The 22,359-nt window shown below is 48.3% G+C and overlaps 1 protein-coding gene across 16 annotated transcripts in view; it reads right to left on the bottom strand.

Annotated features, from left to right (window-relative positions):
• Positions 1-22,359, bottom strand: part of celf2 (cugbp, Elav-like family member 2) — a 1,037,523-nt gene that overhangs the window by 540,375 nt on the left and 474,789 nt on the right. For 15 of the 16 annotated variants that reach the window (XM_072471059.1, XM_072471057.1, XM_072471058.1 and 12 more), the window contains one exon: positions 19,785-19,820. The exons of the other annotated variant lie outside the window; for it this stretch is intronic. Coding sequence is in view for 12 of the 15 variants with exons in the window: in XM_072471046.1 (XP_072327147.1) it covers positions 19,785-19,820 (36 nt within the window). In the remaining 3 variants the exon portion in view is untranslated. The remainder of the gene's footprint in view (positions 1-19,784; positions 19,821-22,359) is intronic. 16 annotated transcript variants of the gene reach the window in all.

The following is a 22,359-nucleotide window of genomic DNA, read 5'->3' as shown; positions in this document are numbered from 1 at the left end:
TGAGATAATGAAGCTGCTTGGGAGTTTTGGCTCATTCTTTGGGTATCAGTTGAATTTGGATAAGAGCAAATGCTTCCCAGTTAACCGTTTGGGGGGGGGGGGGGGGGGGGGGGTGAGCCCATCTGGGAATGTTACCTTTTCTCCTTGCCAGATCTCGCTTTTGTTATCTGAGAAACCGGGTGGCCCATGATTGAGTCTCGCTTCATAAATTAAATGATACTAGTCTGGTTAATGGGGGTCAAACCTGACTCACAAAAGTGGGACAACTTCACCCGGCCAAGGTTCAGACTATTGAGATGAATGTGCTCCCAAGATTTTTTATTTCTTTTTCAATGTCTCTCCACTTTTCTCCCCAAGTCCTTCTTTGTCAAAGTAAATAAATCAGTGTCCTCATTTATTTGGGGGGTTAGATGCTAAGACCCTGTAGGGTGTTCCTCCAAAGATTTAGGCAATCAGGAGGCTGGGCTTTACCCAATTTATTATTTTACTATTGGGCAGCCAATATTGAGGAGGTACTGTTATGCTTCAGTGATCCGGGGTCCATAGGGGGGTGAATGGAGGCGAGTTCCTGTCAGGGTTCTAGAATTGGTGCAATAGTAACCACATCGCTGCCATTCCCTCCGGTAAGATTTTTCCAGAATCCAGTAGTGATGTCCACCCTCAAAATCTGGCAGCAGTTCAGACAGCATTTTAAACTTAGTTCCATGTCTTTACTGGCCCCTATCTGCATCGATCACCTTTTTTTGCCAGTGGTTTTGGACTTGACTTTTAGCCAAGGGAGGGGAAGGATTTGGAGAGATTTGGGGACCTGTTCGTGGAGGGAAGGTTTGCCAGCTTTATTTAAGGAGCTGTCGGAGAAATTTCAACTCCCTGGTTCCAGTTTTTTCTGATAGTTTCAGATTCATGATTTTCCGTGCATGGCTTTTCCCTCTTTCCCCTTGGCCCCAATATTTTTTAAAAATCTCTCTCCCTCCCTTGGCAGTGAAAGCTCAAAAGGTCCGTCATCTTTTATGCTATGGAGTAGGGATGGTGCAATCAGCGTCAGCACACCTACGGGAAAGGAAGGGGGTGAAAAAAATAGCTGGAGCTTTTGCATCCAATCATTACATGTGCAGAGTAAGTAGTCAGTCATTTAGTTAGAGGTTTGTGTGAGCTTGTTGGATACAAATTGGCTCTCAAATAATGTGAGCAAACAAGACTATTCATTGACAATAATAATAAACTTTATTAATGTCACAAGTAGGCTTACATTAACATTGCAATGAAGTTACTGTGAAAAGCCCCTCGTCGCCACACTCTGGCGCCAGTTCGGGTACACTGAGGGAGAATTCAGAATGTCCAATTCACCTAACAAGCACGTCTTTTGGGACTTGTAGGAGGAAACCGGAGTGCCCAGAGGAAACCCACGCAAACACGGGGAGAACGTGCAGACTCCGCACAGACAGTGACCCAAGCCGGGAATCGAACCCGGGTCCCTGACGCTGTGAAGCAACAGTGCTACCGTGCCACCCCATTAGTATCAGCCTGTTGCATGAATGGGTCATAGTCTCACAAAATAAAGTTACACTGAACTTTTAAAATATAACTGGTTAGGTTATCAGTAGCGGCACGGTGGCACAGTGGTTAGCACTGCTGCCTCAGAGCACTAGGGACCCGGGTTCGATTTCCGGATTGGGTGACTATCTGTGTGGAGTTCGCACTTTCTCCCCGTGCCTGCGTGGGTTTCCACCGGGCGCTCCGGTTTCCTCCCACATTCCAAAGATGTACAGGTTAGGTAGATTGGCCATGATAAATTGCCCCTCGGTGGGGTACTAGGAATAGATTAGGGGATTGGGCCTAGGTAGGGAGCTCTTTCAGAGGGTCGGTGCAGACTTGATGGGCCAAATGGCCTCCTTCTGCACTGTAGGGATTCTATGATTCTAGGTTGCAGCTGGGTTATTGTGTTTGGTTCAGGGGGCCGCATTTGTTCTAAGATAGCAAAGCTTCACAGAGGCTGTGAAGGAGAGTTAATAGAAGGGTATCGGGGTTAAAGACTAACTTTTTAGTCATGTGGAGAGATCAGAGAAGTTGGGATTCTTCTCTCTAAACCAGAGCAGGTGGAGAATTAATAGAGATACTCAAAATCATGAAGGGCTTTGATAAAGAAAATAAGGAGAAACTGTTTCCACAGGCAGGGGAGTGCCATCGACCAGAGGGCACAGATTTAAGGGAATTGGCAAAGGAAACAATTCTTTACACATGGATTGGGTTGGGTTGGGTTGGGTTGGATTGGATTGGATTGGGTTGGATTGGGTTGGATTGGATTGGATTGGATTGGATTGGTTTATTGTCATGTGTACTGAGGTACAGTGAAAAGTATTTTTCTGCGAGCAGCTCAACAGATCATTAAGTACATGGGAAGAAAAGGGAATAAAAGAAAATACATAATAGGGCAACACAACATATACAATGTAACTACATAAGCACTGGCATCGGATGAAGCATACAGGGTGGAGTGTTAATGAGGTCAGTCCATAAGAGGGTCATTTAGGAGTCTGGTGACAGTGGGGAAGAAGCTGTTTTTGAGTCTGTTTGTGCGTGTTCTCAGACTTCTGTATCTCCTGCCCGATGGAAGAAGTTGGAAGAGTGAGTAAGCCGGGTGGGCGGGGTCTTTGATTATGCTGTCCGCTTTCCCCAGGCAGCAGGAGGTATAAATGGAGTCAATGGATGGGAGGCAGGTTCGTGTGATGGACTGGGCGGTGTTCACGACTCTCTGAAGTTTCTTGCGGTCCTGGGCCGAGCAGTTGCCATACCAGGCTGTGATACAGCCCGATAGGATGCTTTCTATGATGCATCTGTAAAAGTTGGTACGGGTTAATGTGAACATGCTGAATTTCCTTAGTTTACTGAGGAAGTATAGGTGCTGTTGTGCTTTCTTGGTTGTAGCGTCGACATGGGTGGACCAGGACAGATTTTTGGAGATGTGCACCCCTAGGAATTTGAAACTGCTAACTATCTCCACCTCGGCCCTGTTGATGCTGACAGGGGTGTGTACAGTACTTTGCTTCCTGAAGTCAATTACCAGCTCTTTTGTTTTGCTGGCATTGAGGGAGAGATTGTTGTCGCTGCACCACTCCACTAGGTTCTCTATCTCCCTCCTGTATTCTGACTCATCGTTATTCGAGATCCGGCCCACTATGGTCGTATCGTCAGCAAACTTGTAGATGGAGTTGGAACCAAGTTTTGCCACGCAGTCGTGTGTGTACAGGGAGTAGAGTAGGGGGCTAAGTACGCAGCCTTGCGGGGCGCCGGTGTTGAGGACTATTGTGGAGGAGGTGTTGTTGTTCGTTCTTACTGATTGTGGTCTGTTGGTCAGAAAATCGAGGATCCAGTTGCAGAGTGGGGAGCCAAGTCCTAGGTTTTGGAGCTTTGAAGGCGGAGGTGTAGTCAATAAATAGGGGTCTGATGTAGGAGTCCTTGTTTTCGAGATGCTCTAGGGATGAGTGTAGGGCCAGGGAAATGGCGTCTGATGTGGACCGGTTGCAGCGGTATGCGAATTGCGGTGGATCAAGGCGTTCTGGGAGTATGGAGGTGATGCGCTTCATGATCAACCTCTCGAAGCACTTCATTACGACTGAAGTCAGGGCCACCGGACGGTAGTCATTGAGGCACGTTGCCTGTATAATGGTGGTCTTCTTGAAACAGGTGGGGATCTCGGAATGGAGTAGGGACAGGTTAAAGATGTCCGTGAACACCTCTGCCAGCTGGTCTGCGCAGGCTCTGAGTGCACGACCAGGGATCCCGTCCGGGTCCGTCGCCTTCCAAGGGTTCACTTTCAGGTAGGCCGATCTGACTTTGGCAGCTGTGATGGTGGGTATGGGTGAGTTGTGGGCTGCTGGGGCACTCGACAGCAGATTGTTGGTGACCTGCTCAAACCGAGCATAGAATGCATTGAGTTCATTGGGGAGGGGTGCGCTGCTGCCAGAGATATTGCTCGGCTTCGCTTTGTAGCCCGTTATGTTGTTTAGTCCTTGCCACAACCGCCGAGAGTCTGTCTGTGACTCTACCTTGGTTTGATATTCTCTCTTGGCATCTCGGATGGCTTTGCGGAGGTCGTACCTGGATTTCTTGTATAGGTCAGGGTCGTCTGCCTTGAACGCCTCAGATCTGTCCTTCAGTAGGGAGTCAATCTCGCGATTGAGCCATGGTTTCCGGTTGGGGAACGTACGTACTGCTTTCTTTGGCACGCAGTCGTCCACACATTTGCTGATGAAGTCTGTGACGGTGGTGGCGTACTCATGTAAGTTGGTCACTGAGTTTTTAAATATGGACCAGTCCACTGTCTCTAAGCAGTCACGTAAGAACTCTTCTGTTTCCTCGATGTTGACTGATGACGCCGAACTGGAAAGCACTGCCAGAAATGGAGGTGGAAATATATCCAATTGTAATTTTCAAATGGGGAATAGATAAATATTTGAAAGGGAAAAATTTGCTGGGCTATAGGGAAAGGAGGCAGAGAGTGGATGGAATGGAATAACTCTTTCAAAGAACAGGTACAGGGACAATCAGCTGAATGGCCTTTTTCTGTGTCATATGATTCTGTTACGTTCCAGTAGGTAATCAGGAAGGCGGTTAATGGATAACCCAATGTATCTTGAGAACTGATGCTCTGGTGACAATATACCTTCAATTGGGCTGGTTGCAAGAAGCACTAAATGCTGCTTAATTGAGATTGAAAATAAAAACTTATAAAATTATCCCAAAGAAATCATGCCCTGAAGGATCAACCGAACGTAGCTCAAATTCCCAAAGAGGAAGACACAGCCAATAAAAATCAAACCCCTTAATATGTGTTCATGTATCAGCCTGTGAAACTGCTCATTCTCCAGAGCGCTCCACTATAAATACTGCATGAGGTCGAAACACCAGTGATTAATATTTTAAATAAATAAAATGACTATGACTTATTCACAACTGCAGAATGGAACACACCGATCCCTTGGTTTGACTGCAACTTGCCTGAACTCGTTTGGGGTCGGTGCCTGAGTAGCTCCTGACACTGATCCTCAGACATGCCGCTCAAGCAAAGGCCAGTGTAATCAGTCTGGAGAGTCTTAGGTAATATCCAGTGGACGGTCCCTGTAAGAGTGACTGAGTTGGATAATGAGCTGTGTCTTTGGAACTTGTAAAGCAGTCCAACAATCCATGGATCTGGATTGACAGATTGACAGCTCTTGGCTTTAGATGGAGCTGGAAGACAAAGGAGGTTGCCTGTGTATACCGGGGGGGGGGGGCGGAATAAAATAGGAGACAAAACTAGGAAAAAAAGAAGTGTTGGAATTTATTTTTAAAAAGAATAAGCGGCTGGACTTACATAACGAAAACAGAAAATACTGGAAAATCTCAGCAGGTCTGAGAGCTGAAAGCTTTGACAAAGAGTCATCCAGACTCGAAACTTAGCTCCCATCTCTCCACAGATGCTGTCAGACCTGCTGAGACCCAGTATTTTCAGTTTTTGTTTCAGATTCCAGCATCCGCAGTCGTTTGGTTTATTTTTAGATTTGCATTACGTTTGATCGTGAAGCATCCTCGTTAGTCACTGCTCAGTAAAAAGTAGTCCAGGCTTATATTTAAAATTAATTGCTTTTGTCCATCGTTTGGAAATGGAGCTGTCATTAGTAACTTAATGCAAGGTACTAAGACGCCAAGATTAACAGGTTTACCTTGCTGCAAAAACTCCCCATTGCAAATCCTTCACTGCAGCAACTGCCTTTCAGATCAACCACCGGACATCAGAAATGGCCTCTCCAGTGGTTACCCAACCCTTCCCCATTAACCCAACTCTTCCCCATGAACTCAGCCCTTCCTCATTAACCCAACTCTTCCCCATTAACCCAACCCTTCCCTATTAACCCAACTCTTCCCCATTAACCCAACACTTCCCCATTAACCCAACTCTTCCCCATTAACCCAACCCTTCCCCATTAACCCAATCCTTCCCCATTAATCCAACCCTTCCCCATTAACCCAACCCTTCTCCATTAACCCAACCCTTCCCCATTAAGCCAATCCTTCCCCATTAACCCAACCCTTCAGCATTAGCCCACTGTGAAATGTTGTAAATGGGATAATAATAATAATTTTTATTGTCACAAGTAGGCTTATATTAACACGGCAATGAAGTTACTGTGAAAAGCCCCTAGTCGCCACATTCTGCCGCCTGTTCGGGTACACAGAGGAAGAATTCAGAATGTCCAAATTACCGAACAGCATGCCTTTCGGGGTTTGTGGGAGGAAACCGGAGCACCCGGAGGAAACCCACGTAGACACAGGGAGACTATGCAGACTCCACACAGGCAGTGACGCAAGCCGGGAATCAAACCTGGGACCCTGGCGCTGTGAAGCAACAGTGCTAACCACTGTGCTACTGTGCCGGCCACGACTATACAAATACATCACGATGCACGATGCAAATGGAGCATTGCTCTTCCAGTTGGCCTCCTTTTCCAGTTGCGTGCTAGCTTGACCAGGTTTCTATCCTCATCTAGACAACTCCAAATACATTGTACTACAGCAGGCTGAAGCACAGAGCAGGGGCGCGATTCAATGGAAATGAAACAGAGTCCCGTGTCGAGCATATATAGTCGGTTGTTTCCGGGCAGGGGCAGTGCCAAGAACAAGCCCGCTATTAAATGGAGCTCTACTTCATTTTGAGGCCTCGGCGAGGAACATCTGAGGGTGCTGCGGTTTCCTCCTCCAAGTCCCGAAATACGTGCTTGTTAGGTGAATTGGACATTCTGAATTCTCCCTCCGTGTACCCGAACAGGTGCCGGAATGTGGCGATTAGGGGCTTTTCACAGTAACTTCATTGCAGTGTTAATGTAAATCTACTTGTGACAATAAAGATTATTATTATTAAAGGTAGATGGCTTTTGGAGATCAATCGACTCAGTCCTAGGACATCGCTGCATGTGTTCGTCAGGTTCGAGTTCAGGGCCCATACATGGGCTGGTTTAGCTCAGTGGGCTAGACAGCTGGTTTGTGATGCAGAGCAAGGCCAGGTTCAATTCCTGTACCAGCTTACCCGAACAGTCACCGGAATGTGGCGACTAGGGGCTTTTCACAGTAAGTTTATACTTGTGACAATAAAAGGTTATTATTATTATCTTCAGCTGTATCATCATTAACTTTCTCTCCACCATAAGATCAGAAGCGACGATGTTCGTGGATGATTGCACAATATTCAGAACCATTTGTGACTCCTCAGAGACTGAAGCATCCATGTCCATATGTCTCAAGACCTGGATAAATATTCAGGCTTATTTCACACTCAAGTGTAAGGCAAGGATCAAATCCAACAAGAGAGAATCTAACTTTCTCCCCTTGACATTCAATGGCATTGCTGCCATTGAATCCCCATGAACAACATCTTGGGTCTTACCATCGACCAGAAACTGAACTGGACCAGCCATATAAATACTCTGGCTACAAGAACAGGTCAGAAGCTGGGAATTCTGCAGAGAATCGCTCACCTACTGACTCCCAAAGCATGTAACCACCTCCAAGGCAAAAAGCAGGAGTTTGATGGAATACTCGTCACTTGCCTGGAGTGCCAACAACATAAAAGCTCAACACCAGGTACAAAATAGCCTGCTTCATCGGCACCTCATCCAGAACCTTAAACATTCACTCCCTGCATTACCATCACCATCATGGCTGATCATCCAACTTGTAACGACTTATGCCAGGCCTTTGAGATTGGCCAATTAGAATACGAGTTCCCTGATTAGTGGCCCAATTAGGGAACCCCTTTCTGTGTATATAACAGTGAGTGTCAGGTCTTCTGCACTCCCGGTGTAGACAGCAGACTGAAAGGTCATGGTTGTTCTGCTGTTGGGTTTGCAAATAAAAGGAATTCTGGTGACGGGACTTCTGCCTTCGTGGACTTATTACACAACTCAATAGCCTAATCCTGCTTTCTCCACAAAACCTTTGATCCCTTTCGCCCCAAGTGCAGTTGTGCGCACCGTACGTACAAGATACATGACTGTAACTCACCAAGGCTCCTCAGACAGCACCTTTCAAGTACACAACCTCTCCCACCTAGAAGGACAAGGGTGGAAGATACATGGGAACGCCTCCACTTGCAGGTTCCCTTCCAAGACAAGCACCCTGCTGACTTGGAAATATGTCACTGTTCCGTCACTGGGTCAAAATCCTGTAAACTCCCTCCCTAACAGCGCTGTGGCAGCACCTACACCACACGGACTTCAGCCGTCCAAGAAGGCAGCTCACCACCACCTTCGCAAGGGCAATTAGGGATGGGCAATAAAGTCTGACCTAGCCAGCGACACCCACATGCCGTGAATAGATTTTAAAAGTCCTCTATCCCCTTCTCCATGTGTCAACTGCCCACAGCCTCTTAGGAAAAGAGAATTCCAGATTTTCCCACCCAGTGTGTGGAAAAAATGTTTCCGGATTTCCTTCCCAAACATCCAGCTTTTAATTCTCGCTCCAGGGATTGGAGTACATGTTCCACGTCGACATTACTGAGACAGTCCCGCGATGTTGGAGTTGTCCGTAGTCACTGTCGGAGAGAATATTTTAACGTGAACAGCACTGAGAATCCTTTTCAACAACTGTTGTCAACCTGTTTCCAAACATGACAAATTTGAACTACGACTATTTACAAACTATGTACAATCTCGAAGCCAGAGAGAAAGTGAGGAACCATGAAAGATACTATCCAGATACATCGTCCTTTTCTGCTTCATGGGTTAATGGTTAGAAACCGGGGCTTGAAGATGGGCAGCATGGTAGCACAAGTAGATAGCACCGTGGCTTCACAGCACCAGGGTCCCCGGTTCGATTCCCCGCTGGGCCACTGTCTGTGCGGAGTCTGCACCTTCTCCCCGTGTCTGCGTGGGTTTCCTCCGGTTTCCTCCCACAGTCCAAAGATGTGCAGGTTAGGTGGATTGGCCATGATAAATTGCCCTTAGTGACCAAAAAGGTTAGGAGGGGTTATTGGGTTATGGGGATAGGGTGAACGTGAGGGCTTAAGTGGGTCGGTGCAGAGTCGCTGGGCCGAATGGCCTCCTTCTGCACTGTATGTTCTATGTCACCCACCTTATAGCCTGGGGCAAGCTACCCTTTGGCTGGCGATTCAGACAGAGTAAATTTGCCAGCTTTCAGTTCACATCAAGGAGCTGACCTCTCTTCAGTTACTTTCTTTGCTGATTCATTATTGAACGAACAGACACAGCAGAGACAGACTGCAACTCACCCTGTGAAACCCAATCCCATCGGCAAAGAATGGAGAGCTGTTAGAGACGGCCAGCCACACCCCGGTATCAGCTAATGCCAGAATTGGAGAACCTTACCGCCCAGGAACAAATTACAGGGGTGTGCAGCACAAATTAGCAGCTGGCACACATCTGGGAATCTGGAATGTGCTGCCTGAAAGGCTGGGGGACTGATGCACGATCAATTGCACAAAGACTTGAGTTGGATAGAACTGAGGCTTTATTGCTCTAAGATGTGTGGCCGCCCACAGCAGCTGGCAAAATGGCTGCAGCATGGAGGACACACATATTTATACTCCACCTACTGGGCGGAGCCAGCAGGCAGGGACTACCAACGTACCTGTAGTACAGGTCCTACCATACATCATCTAATAGAGGTGCAACAGTGGTTTACCACAGGGACTAAGTTGATAAGAAATACGAATTGGGTTCGGCGATTCAGCCCCTCGAGCCTGCTCCAGCATTCAATAACATCATGGCTGACAGAGAAGTACACAAAACTCTCGGTGCAGTCTCGCCAATGATCTGTTTAGTTGTAGCAAGACCTCCCTCCTTTAATACACCGTCCCCCCCTTTACAACAAATGCCAACATTCCATTTGCCTTCCGAATTGTTTGCCGTACTTCTTTGCTAACTTTTGTGACTGATCTACAGGAACACGCACAATCTGTTGTACTGCAGCATTCTGTACCATCTCTGCATTTAAATATTATTCTGCTTTTCTACTCTTCCTGGGGAAATGGAAATCCTCAAAAACTCCCACATCATACTCCATCTGCCAAATATTTGCTCACTCACTTAACCTGTCTATCTCCCTTTGTAGACTCGCTTCTTGCTTCCCTACCTATTTTTGCAACATCTTTAAACTTGGCCAGAATCCGGGCGGTCCCTTCCTCCGAATCATTAATGTAGATTGTAGAAGTTGAGGCCCAGCACTGATCCCTCGGGAAATTCCCAGATTTAAGTAGTTGCTCTCTCAGCATTCCAGCTGCCACCTTTGCGCAAAGCCGATCCAGCAGTAACTTTCAAACAAGCGATCTGCATCTGCCTGAATGGGAAACATTTGCAGGGCTATGGGGGGAAGTGCGTGAGAATAAGATAGCTCTTTCACAGTGTCAAAGGAGTGATGGGCCAAAAGGCCTCCTTCTGGTCCACTCTTGTAAACAGTTCTTCCCAGCACTGAGACATCTGTGTGACGTGCAGGGATCTGTTGTACTGCTCGGTGTAGTTTAGTTGGTAGCTCTCTCGCTTCTATCAAAATATCATGGGTTCAGTTTGCCACTTATAAGGTTTCAACAGATTTTTTTCAGCAAGCTGATATTCCAGTGCAGTACCAAGTGGGCCCGACACTATCAGCGGCGTTGACCTTTGGACAGGGCATTAAACCTGGGCACTATCTGCCCACCCAGGTGGATTTAAGACGTTCTGCGACACTATTCGATGAAGTGCAGTGGGTGTTCCAGTCAAAAATCATGCCTCAACTGTCACAATATGTATATTGTAAGGAATACAAAGGGTTAACAATTTGATGTTAATACTTCTCACCACCAGATGGCGATAAGGAGCAGTCATAGAAATATCATGTGACTTTTGGGATTCTGGGAGAAGTGTTTTGGCATGAGATAGATTAGTTGCATAGTGTGGAGTTCTGTAGTTAGAGATATTGTATAGTTTAATTTAATAACTTATATCTTGTGACTTGTTTGAATCTTATTTAAGTAGTGTAAATAAATCAGCTTTGTTCATTAACTTAGCTTGATGTTCTTTGTTCAACTACGTTCTCAAGACATCCTGATAGACACAACAGAGAACATAACATCAACCAGCACCTAAAAATAATCCGATCGATTTCATTGCTTAGAGTGCACATTTCTGTGCACAAATTGGCAGCCATGTCTCCTACAATACAACAGTGACAGCATAACCAATGTATTTTGTTGGTTGTAAAATGCTTTAGGATGTTCAGAGGTCATGAAAGGTACTGTACAAATGCAAGTTATTTCTTTTCTTGTAGATCCTAATGTACGAGAGAGAGATTTGATTGCTACAGATTTAGTAGGAATAGGTAGCTTCAACAATAAAATAATCTATAGGCTCAGTGCCTGCTTGGGCCTGTGATCTTGTCAGATCTCTGACTGTTCCTTCACATGCACCAAGAAATACAGCCAACAGGAGAGAGGGCAAACATGAAACAAAAGGTTTGCATTTGTATAGCGTACCTTTACTATTCCAATGCTCTACTGACTGATCTCGCACCTTCCATGAGCTCATGCTAAACTCTGCTACCCAGATCAATTCCTGAACATGCCTCACCCCCGTGCTTGCTGATCTACACTGTCCCCTGGTCCAGCAGTGCCTGGATTTTCAATTTCTCACCTGTCTTTGCCCGAGCCTCACCTCCTCCCGATCTTTGTAACCTTCTCCAGCCCAACAACCCTCCGAGAGAACTGCACATTTCCGACCCTGACCTTTTCAGCATTCTCAACGTCGACCCCGCTTTCAGTTGTCCAGGACTTGAAGCTCCGGAATGTCCTCCTCCAACCTCCTTTACGACACTCCGTTAGTCTACTTCTTTGATGAATGACCAAGCTTCCTGTCACCTGATCCAACCGCGCACCATGTGCCTTGATGTCCCATTGACTTTAAAGATGCAATGAAATGAAAGGGGTTGTTGACAACATCATGACTGCTGGTGACTTCCTGTCTGTGACATAAAAACATCTGCCAGCTTCCATTAATAACCCTTCACTTACTTTCCCATTTAATATAAATAGAAAAAGAAAAATCCAACGTCCAAAAATAGTATTTTCCCAGCACGCGGCGGACTCTATTTATTTAATTTTGTTAATAAATCCACAGATGAAGAGCACTTCTACAAACATGCAATGGCTTACATCTATCTTCATTCTCGCACGCATGGGGGGGGGGGGGGGGTGCGCGGTGGGAACTGGTGAGCGAATGCCTTCGGTAACCGTGGCAAGACTTTACGTCAGGGCGTCAGACGTTTGCGTCTCGGGCTTCTGACAATATTGTTAAACCCCGAAGCTTTGCCCAACGCCTTAACTAACTACCGCTGCACAATGGGCACTCCACTGCTTCATAAAATGGCTGCGTTCCAACACCGATCTTAAGGTCTCAGAACAGCAGCCACGCAGTGAGCTCTGTAAGATCTGCCCGAATCACACTGAACAGGGAAGAGAAAAAAGTTACAGATTAAAATCCATCATCTGTTAATCAGCCCCGAATTACTCAGAGCTCTGCTAATCTAGTTTAAAAAAACATAAGGATCCTTGTTAGCTTTCCTTACTACTGACAAATAGGCAGAATGTGTAAGTACCATATGGAAGTGAGATGTTTACTCCCCCCAAGCAGAGTCTAACTGAATGTATCCTTTACGCATTGACAATGACATTAGCTGCAGCTTATTCCATGATCCACAACATCAGCTACTCCCAGGGTGAGGGGCCTCGGAACAGAGTGTCAGGAAGGACAGCCTCTCGAGCCTTTGCACCGTTCAAAGAGCTCATGCCTGATCTGCAACCTAACCTCATGTATCCACTTTTGCCACAACCCTTTAATACCCTTGGCCAACAAAATCTATAAATCTCAGTTTTAAAATTAACAATTGATCTCACATTTTTGGCACAAGAGAGTTTCAAACACCTACCGTCCTCAGTATGTGAACATATTTCCCAATGACGCTCCTGAAAGATCTGGCACAAACTTTTAGTCTGTATCCCCTAGGCCTTGGCTCCCCAACTAACATAAATAATTTCTCAATCTACTCTTTCAGTTCTCCGACATATGTTGAAAATTTTGATCAAATCTCTCCTTAACCTTCTAAATTCGAGGGAATACAAATGCAGTTTAAAAAAATCTATTCTAGTAGGTCAATCTTTGGATCATTCTAGAAAATCTACCTTGCCTTCTTTCTACAGATGCAGTGCCCAGAGCTGCCTGCAGCACTCCCAGTGCCCAGAGCTATCTGCAGCACTCCCAGTGCCCAGAGCTGCCTGCAGAGCTCCCAGTGCCCAGAGCTATCTGCAGCACGCCCAGTGCCCAGAGCTGCCTGCAGAGCTCCCAGTGCCCAGAGCTGCCTGCAGTACGCCCAGTGCCCAGAGCTGCCTGCAGTACTCCCAGTGCCCAGAGCTGCCTGCAGTACTCCCAGTGCCCAGAGCTGCCTGCAGTACTCCCAGTGCCCAGAGCTGCCTGCAGTACGCCCAGTGCCCAGAGCTGCCTGCAGTACTCCCAGTGCCCAGAGCTGCCTGCAGTACTCCCAGTGCCCAGAGCTGCCTGCAGTACTCCCAGTGCCCAGAGCTGTCTGCAGCACTCCCAGTGCCCAGAGCTGCCTGCAGTACTCCCAGTGCCCAGAGCTGCCTGCAGTACTCCCAGTGCCCAGAGCAGCCTGCAGTACGCCCAGTGCCCAGAGCTGTCTGCAGCACTCCCAGTGTCCAGAGCTGCCTGCAGTACTCCCAGTGCCCAGAGCTGCCTGCAGTACTCCCAGTACCAAGAGCTGCCTGCAGTACTCCCAGTGCCCAGAGCTGCCTGCAGTACTCTCAGTACCCAGAGCAGCCTGCAGTACTCCCAGTGCCCAGAGTTGTCTGCAGTACTCCCAGTGCCCAGAGCTGCCTGCAGTACTCCCAGTGCCCAGAGCTGCCTGCAGTACTCCCAGTGCCCAGAGCTGCCTGCAGTACTCCCAGTGCCCAGAGCAGCCTGCAGTACGCCCAGTGCCCAGAGCTGTCTGCAGCACTCCCAGTGTCCAGAGTTGCCTGCAGTACTCCCAGTGCCCAGAGCTGCCTGCAGTACTCCCAGTGCCCAGAGTTGTCTGCAGTACTCCCAGTGCCCAGCGCTGCCTGCAGTACTCCCAGTGCCCAGAGCAGCCTGCAGTACACACAGTGCCCAGAGCTGCCTGCAGTACTCCCAGTGCCCAGAGCTGCCTACAGCACTCCCAGTGCCCAGAGCTGCCTACAGTACTCCCAGTGCCCAGAGCTGCCTGCAGTACTCCCAGTGCCCAGAGCTGCCTGCAGTACTCTCAGTGCCCAGAGTTGTCTGCAGTACTCCCAGTGCCCAGCGCTGCCTGCAGTACTCCCAGTGCCCAGAGCAGCCTGCAGTACGCCCAGTGCCCAGAGCTGTCTGCAGCACTCCCAGTGCCCAGAGCTGCCTGCAGTACTCCCAGTGCCCAGAGCTGCCTGCAGTACTCCCAGTGCCCAGAGCAGCCTGCAGTACGCCCAGTGCCCAGAGCTGTCTGCAGCACTCCCAGTGCCCAGAGCTGCCTGCAGTACTCCCAGTGCCCAGAGCTGTCTGCAGCACTCCCAGTGCCCAGAGCTGCCTGCAGTACTCCCTGTGCCCAGAGCTGCCTGCAGTACTCCCAGTGCCCAGAGCTGCCTGCAGCACTCCCAGTGCCCAGAGCTGCCTGCAGTACTCCCAGTGCCCAGAGTTGTCTGCAGTACTCCCAGTGCCCAGAGCTGCCTGCAGTACACCCAGTGCCCAGAGCTGCCTGCAGTACTCCCAGTGCCCAGAGTTGTCTGCAGTACTCCCAGTGCTCAGAGCTGCCTGCAGTACACCCAGTGCCCAGAGCTGCCTGCAGTACTCCCAGTGCCCAGAGCTGCCTGCAGTACTCCCAGTGTCCAGAGCTGCCTGCAGTACTCCCAGTGCCCAGAGCTGCCTGCAGTACACCCAGTGCCCAGAGCTGTCTGCAGTACTCCCAGTGCCCAGTGCTGCCAGCAGTACACCCAGTGCCCAGAGTTGCCGGCAGCACTCCCAGTGCCCAGAGCTGTCTGCAGTACACCCAGTGCCCACAGCTGCCTGCGGTACTCCCTGTGCTGCCAGCAGTACTCCCAGTGCCCAGAGCTGTCTTTTGTGCTCCTGTGTGTGATATTGGAAGGTACGGGCTCGGTTTCCCATTGTGGCTCCCGGGTGTGTTTCTGGAACGTGGGGGCACAGTTTTGTATAAAGTCTGGGTTCTGGGAAGGATCCAGAGAAAACACTTGGACCACTTGAGGAAACAGGAACCTGCCCTTCTGGACACCCGACCGATGGTGGTAGCGCTTTCGGCACACCAGGAACCACCTCTCAGTCTAAGGCCCCAGCCAGCCGGTTGAACAAGAGGAGGAGGATTCTGGATCCGGAATGGGCACAGAGGAGTTTGTGCCGGCAGGCGCTGGTGTATCTGGAACCAAGGACCCGACAGTAACTCTTCGGTGGTCAGCCAAGAAACGGCGATCGGCTAATCGATACACTCCACCCAACCCAGAGCCGCCAATGGCGGAAGCGGAGCCACGGCAAAGTGGCACAGAGGCCTCCGCCGTTGGTGGCTGATGGGAGACTTTCGGGCTTCGGGGTGCGGGGCAGGGCGCGGAGAGGAGTGTCATGACCCCCATGAGGACTACAGGTAAACCATCGTTAATCAGTGGGACTCGGAGTATGAACTTCCCAGATCGGTACAGAGGCCAACCACCTGGGGTTCGTTATGAGCTAACATAAAAGCAGGCCCAAAAGAGGGCCTGGTGAGGTTAGCCCTCCCAGCAAGAACTGTACTGGGAGCAATATGCTGCATTATGCAGATCTTTGTAAATAGTGTAAATAAATCTGTTGGTTTACCGCCAGCCTCCTTGGAATCATTAAAGTACTAATGCCATTGCATGACACTACACTCAGAGCAGCTAAAACATCAGGTGCCATGCAACTTCCAGCAAACAATCGGTTTAACCCAAAACCATGGGGCCAGGACTTCTTCGTTGAAGTGATAGGAGTCGCTGGCTTGCGGGTGCAAGCAGCAGGGAATGGGAAGGGGAAATTCGTTAGGAGTTCAGCCCCTTCAATTTCATCCTTTCCATCAACAACATCTCATAAACCTCTCCACCACGTAGGAAGGCAGGGCCCGTGGAAAAATTCACCATTTCCACCTTCCCCTCTAAGTCATACTGAACTCTAACTTGAACATAAAATGGCCATTCCTGGTGAACCCCCTTCTCAAGGGAAGTTAGGGTTGGGCAATATATGGTAGCCTTGCTCGATGATGCTCATGTCTCGAGACAGAATTTTTTTTTAAAATACGAACATGAAATGACACTTCTCATTTGATGGGAGCAAACTTAAACATAATACAAATGAAAAGGAAAGGAACGAGTGGGAGAACAACATATTTTCACATAAACAACACCTTATTGTCAAGTCTTTTCCTATGATCATGTGCAAGATTGGGCTTCTAGGAGCTGCTTTTCAATTTGGTGACATCTGTTGCATGGAAGCAAGCATAAAGGTTTCTTGAATAGTGCAATGATCATGCTGCTACTCAGTTATCCCTTCTACATTTGATTAGGTGTTTCAATGTACGGGGTAAATATTGTGCAGTATATTCCGGCCCCACTGCGAAGGGTTTCCTCATGGCGGACGGGGTGGACCAACCAAAGATCCACCGACTTCGGCGCGATTGGAAGATCCACCAGGGGACAGGGCTGGAAAATTCTGGCCATTGATAACACACTGGTTGCAGGTACCACGTCCCTACGACATGCAAGAGGTCATAAACGGTTTCAATCCAATCTTACCGTTTTGCTTATTAAAAATAGTGGACCTTGCTGAACCAAAAGGTGTTTGCCGCAGGTCACTCAATTCACAACTTGGTTAGGGTTTCTGGAAATTCCCAACCGCAGTGATTGACACACAGGATGACCAGTAAGCACACAACACAGGACAGCCAATCACCAGAAAGGACACTACCACTATAAAGCCAGAGGGCACCAGGCTTCCCGCTCTCTCGGGACCCAGCCACTGAGACAGTCAGAGTCCACGGGCCAGCAAGCACAAACACCATGCGGCAGCTAGTAAGTCTGGTCAGGCTACTACAAGGTCACTAGTCAGATCAGTATAGTGTCGAGCCACAGCTGAATATGTACAGCAGTTCATCTAGTTGAATAAAACAGTGTTGGATCTTCTCCTGTGTTAGACGTCTGTTTCTAGCTTCCCTGCATCGAGTGCAGTCCACATTGAACCAACCTGCCTAACACATCAAGAACACATTACAATAATGAAAACCAGGGACTAGCAGCCAATCTGTTTCCCCAGCCTCATCCTAAAGCAAACGGAGAGCCATCAAAGCTCGTTCTACCTGGAGAGGCACCAAATGCCACCGTTTATCTCCGGAGGTGAACAATAGATTTCGACCAGAGGCACAGAAACTGCTCGTTAGCCTACAGCTCACTTCTGGCCATTAGAACGTTTTAATATTACATTTCCAGACTTGCAATTCAGTTTAAATTCTAGCCTGCAAACAGCAAAGGGAGACTCCAGGCTGACCACCGGCCTACTTCAACTCTGAGCCTCCTCATAGCCTGTTTCACTGGAAGGTTCCAGCCAACGCCTGCCGAGCAGATCAAGCAACTATTTACCACTTTCATCTCACTGCGTCACCATCCACTTTAAACAAATTCTGCAAATCCTGCTTCACCTAGCTCAAGCCGCTGTAGCTCCTCCGTTAAGGAACCCTCACTCGACTCCAACAACTGCACTCTGGCAACCATGTGAACTGATATCCATATCTGCGGTGCTTTTCCTTTCAAGTAATTTGACTTGCAAAAACGCCTCTTTCCAATCTTATCGTGTGCTTGCTTGCACGTGTGCGGATGAAGTTGCAACCATTTCCTGTGTTTGAATATGTGAATAAATTAGACTTTTGTTTAATCCTAAAGAGAGTTTGCGGCAAGTCATTTCAAAAATTGAACCCCCTCTGCTTTCCGACAGATGGCAAGAGTAAAAAGGAGTTCAGCTTTACCTTCATCCACTGCCCAGAAGCAGGACACATATTGGGTCGCTATATCATTTAATGAGATGTGATAACTCCACAATTTGTAACTGGAAAAACCTGCACTTAATCAGATACGGAAACACCCTATGAATAATAAACCATTGACAGCAAGTCATAAGAACTCGACCATTGCCCATATGCCATTACCCCACACTTAAGGTTTCTAATCCACCGCCCCTGGGCTTGTGGGCCTACACTGGCTCTCAGTCCCAGGTGTTTCTGTCTTAATATTGTCTTTGTGTACAAACCCCTCTGGGGCCTCACCGATCCCTCGCTCTCTAACCTCCTCCAGCCCTACAAACCTCCAAGAATTCAGATTTTTTTCCAACTCTGGCTTCTTACAAACCCCCTATTCACTTCCGTCACCATGCCTTCAGCTGCATAAAGCCCCTGGCCGGGATTCTCCGATCCCGCGCCGGTCAAGCTGATTCTCCGCCGACCGGAGAATCGCCGTCAATCGCGCCCGCGGGGTCGGCGCCGCGCTGGTCAGGGACCGTTGAAAGCGGCCCCTCCCGGCGAGTCTCCCCGCGCGATGGGCCGAGTGCTCGGCGAGTTCCGCCGGCGTCGTTCGCGTGTGGTCCTACCCGGCGGGACCTCGGCGTTCTGGCTGCGGGGGCCGTCCTGGTGGGGAGTGGGGGGTTCCGACTCCGGGGGGCCTCCATGGTGGCCAGGCCCGCGGTCGGGGGCTACCGATCGGCGGGTGAGCTCATTCTGGGGGGGGGGCCTATGTTCCTCCGCGCCGGGCCTTCCGCCATGTTGTGTGGGGGCCGGCACGGAGACGGGCATGTCGCGCAAGCGCGGACCCGCGGTCGTAATTGCTGGGGCCCGTATCGGCAGCTGGAGCTGCGTGAGGCGTTCCAGCGCCGTACTGGCCCCCTGTGGGTTGGGGGAAATCGCTGCTCCTAGTGGCCAGATGACGCCGTTGTAAAACGCTCCGGCGTTTACGACGGCGTCAACACTCTGCCGTTAAAACGGAGAATCCCGCCCCCTATATCTGGAATATACTCCTTGATCCTTGCTGTCCCTCCACGCCTCTCTCCTCTTTTAGGATGCTCCTTAAAATCCGCCCTTCGAATAATATTTTAATCACGCCTCCCAACATCTTCTTCGCCTCAGTGTTAATTTTTGCCTGATGAAGTACCTTGTGATGCTGCCTACGTTAAGGGCACCATATCAATTCAAACTGCTGTTCTGACAAGAGTGTTACTTCAAAATAAACCAAGAAATAAGGACAAGATGTATCAACCTTAGCAAAGTATTCTGCAAACAATGAGTAATTAATACAGACGACTAGGGTGGGGGAGGAAAAAAAAATTGCACGTCATTTGAGTGACATTTGGATGGTGACTGGCTGTGACCACATTTTCCACATGAATGAGCCAAGTTGGAGTGAATAGCTTTCTTCATCTGTAATTATCTTGTGACCTTCAGAAGCATCACTGAGGAAATCAGCAGGGTCGGTCAAGACCTCGGGGCTGGGAAAATCAACTGCTTTGCTGGTTCTACACATGTCCGCGCTCCCTCCCAACTTACACGGCCACCAAGATTCCATTCTTTCATTACAACGGAGACTAAGCAATGCCTCAAAAGTGACCTCGTTTCCCACTCCCAACTCAAGCGACAAAGGATCGGTCCAACAGATTGAGGAACATAAAATCAGTTGACTTATTTTCACTGAAGAGAAACCATGGTCCTACCTTTGTAATGATCCAGTTATCTCGGGGCTGCTCTGCCTGCAGAAGAGAAACAAGACATGAATTGAAGGAAAAATGTCCCAAGAATGGTTTTCAGTTCTCTTTCTCGATGAAGATGACTTATAAGACCATAAGACACAGGAGCAGTATTAGCCCATCCAGTCTACTCCGCCATTCAATCATGGCTGATATGTCTCCCGCCCCCATTCTCCTGCCTTCTTCCCATTACCCCCGATCCCCTTATTAATCAATTTATGCCGAGCCTAGAGTTTTTCTTATTGCCAGCTTCCATTCTCACCTTGCCATTGATGTCATTCGCAATGTGTGATTGCTGCTCAATGAGTATTGGTAGGCTATTTGATCGTGAGCGGCTGAGCCTTACTTCATTCTTACCCGCAGTCCAAAATGCAAACAGGTCTTTTCCAGCCAGATGTCACAAACTGGGGCGGGAGCCCCTCTGGATTGTGTTTCCTTTCTAACCCAGCATTGCTGTGGCCTTTAGCAGTGGCACAGGCCTTGATCAATGAGCTTAATGGACGTCACTGCTTCAGCCTTCCTGGGCTACAGGAAAATGTGCAGACCACTTGGCCCATTGAGGCTGCTCCATCAATAGTTTAGTATCATACCGAGCGGTGCCTTTGAAATAATCTGGAATGCTTGTCCATTCATTTGGGAATAGTGAAAGGTAACAGACAGCAATGTGTGCACTAGTGATGGGATGACCTACGGTGCAACATCATACACAGCCTCCATTCCCACCAGCTGCACGCTGTAATTATCATCTCTTCTTTCTCTGACCTTTCAACAACGGGTCACCGTGTTGAGACATGCATCTCACACCTGTTCTCCACTTCTGTTACAAACAGTTCAATAAAATCTTGTTAAGCTAGCAACAGAATCCAATCTTCTGTCTTTGGCCATTTACAATAAGTACATTTTAAGTTCACTGCCCGTGTGGAGTTTGCACATTCTCCTCGTGTCTGCGTGGGTCTCACCCCCACAACCCAAATATGTGCAGGGTAGGTGGATTGGCCACGCTAAATTGCCCCTTAATTGGAAAAGAAAGTACATTTTAAGTTTCAAAAAAGTTTACGCCTCTCTTGAAGCTATTGCTTCACGCTAGGGTTTCGTTCCGCAGGCATTAGTTTTGCCTAGTGCCTCACACAAATGATAATTCCAGCAGTGTGCCCAGGCAGTAATGCATTTTGATAAATTATCACATATTTGTTAGCAAAATTGAAAGCACGTGGAATAAAAGGCACAGTTGCAGCACGAATACAGAACTGGTTAAGGAACAGAAAAGAGAATTTTAGCAAATAACTTTATAATTTTTGAACTCAATGCCTCCAGTTTAAAAAGGTCGGGATCACATACATGTTATGACTTGTTCTGCCACCTTTATAGATTTGTGTACAAACACCCTCAGGTCTCTCTCATCCTATACTCCTTTTTAAATTATACTATTTAGCTTGTACTGTCTCTTCTTATTCTTCCAACCAAAATGTATCACTTCACACCTTTCTGCTTCAAATTCCATCTACCCGCTCCACCTAGAGTCTGAGTCCCTCTGAAGTTTTAAAATCATCTTCCTCACTGTTCACTAAAGTTTTGGGTCATCTGCAAATTTCGAAATTGTGCCCTGCACCTGCACTCATTCATGTACATCAAAAACAGCGATGGAAGGAGGGAGAATTCAGAATTCTCAGCTGGTCCGGGAATTGAACCCGCCCTGCTGGCCTTGTTCTGCATCACAAACCCGCTGTCTAGCCCACTGAGCTAAACCAGCTTATAAACGAAGCAGGCAAACAGGACCCAAAATAAACATCGTATCCACAGGATGGTCACTCCAGCCCTGCAGTGGGATTTGAACCCACAACCTTCAGAGTCAAGTGTGCTGTCAACCGGACCAAACTCACTACAGAGTAATAGGAGCGGAGTTTAAGGGTATCGATTTCTGACTAATTCCAGTAGGGAAGAGCAGGCAGGCAGCATAGTGCGATGAAAATGCAACTTCCCACTGGCCAAATCAGCTGGCAAGGTATCTTGGAATTAAGAGAGGGACAGAGAGAGGCTGAGGGTTATGGTCCACACCTAGTTACTCAGCTCTCAGGGTGGTGAAAACAATTAAGGAGCAGAGAGGAAGCAATCTTTTGGCGCATATACAGACAGATTTAAACAGTCTCCTCTCACTGGAGGCAAACAAAGTTTGACATTTATAGAGCCATTTTTTTCCTCTTGAGCTTTCGAGACTTGACTTAGATCCATCTTTATTATGTAAGAGTGCCAAGGGATATAGGTACAGTTTACACACGAGCTAACTGAATGACAGAGAAGGCCTGAGGAGGCTGAATGGTCTACTCCTGTTCTTTTGTGACTGGGAGGCCACTCCCAGGAGGTCATTGATGACCCCATCCCCCAACCACTGACCTATCTCATTGTGGGGGGTGAGGTCATCAATTATGCACCACTTACCCTTGAAGGGGGAGGCAACATGCATTGCATGTGGAAGGGCAAAGGCGTTGCATTCGGAGATTAGAGTCACCGACCCATTGTTCAAAACCATGTTTGGAGCCAGTCC

The sequence above is a fragment of the Scyliorhinus torazame genome, chromosome 13 (assembly GCF_047496885.1).
Source record: "Scyliorhinus torazame isolate Kashiwa2021f chromosome 13, sScyTor2.1, whole genome shotgun sequence".
In the NCBI taxonomy this organism is placed as follows: Eukaryota; Metazoa; Chordata; class Chondrichthyes; order Carcharhiniformes; family Scyliorhinidae; genus Scyliorhinus; species Scyliorhinus torazame.
This window is presented reverse-complemented; position numbering and strand designations above follow the sequence as displayed.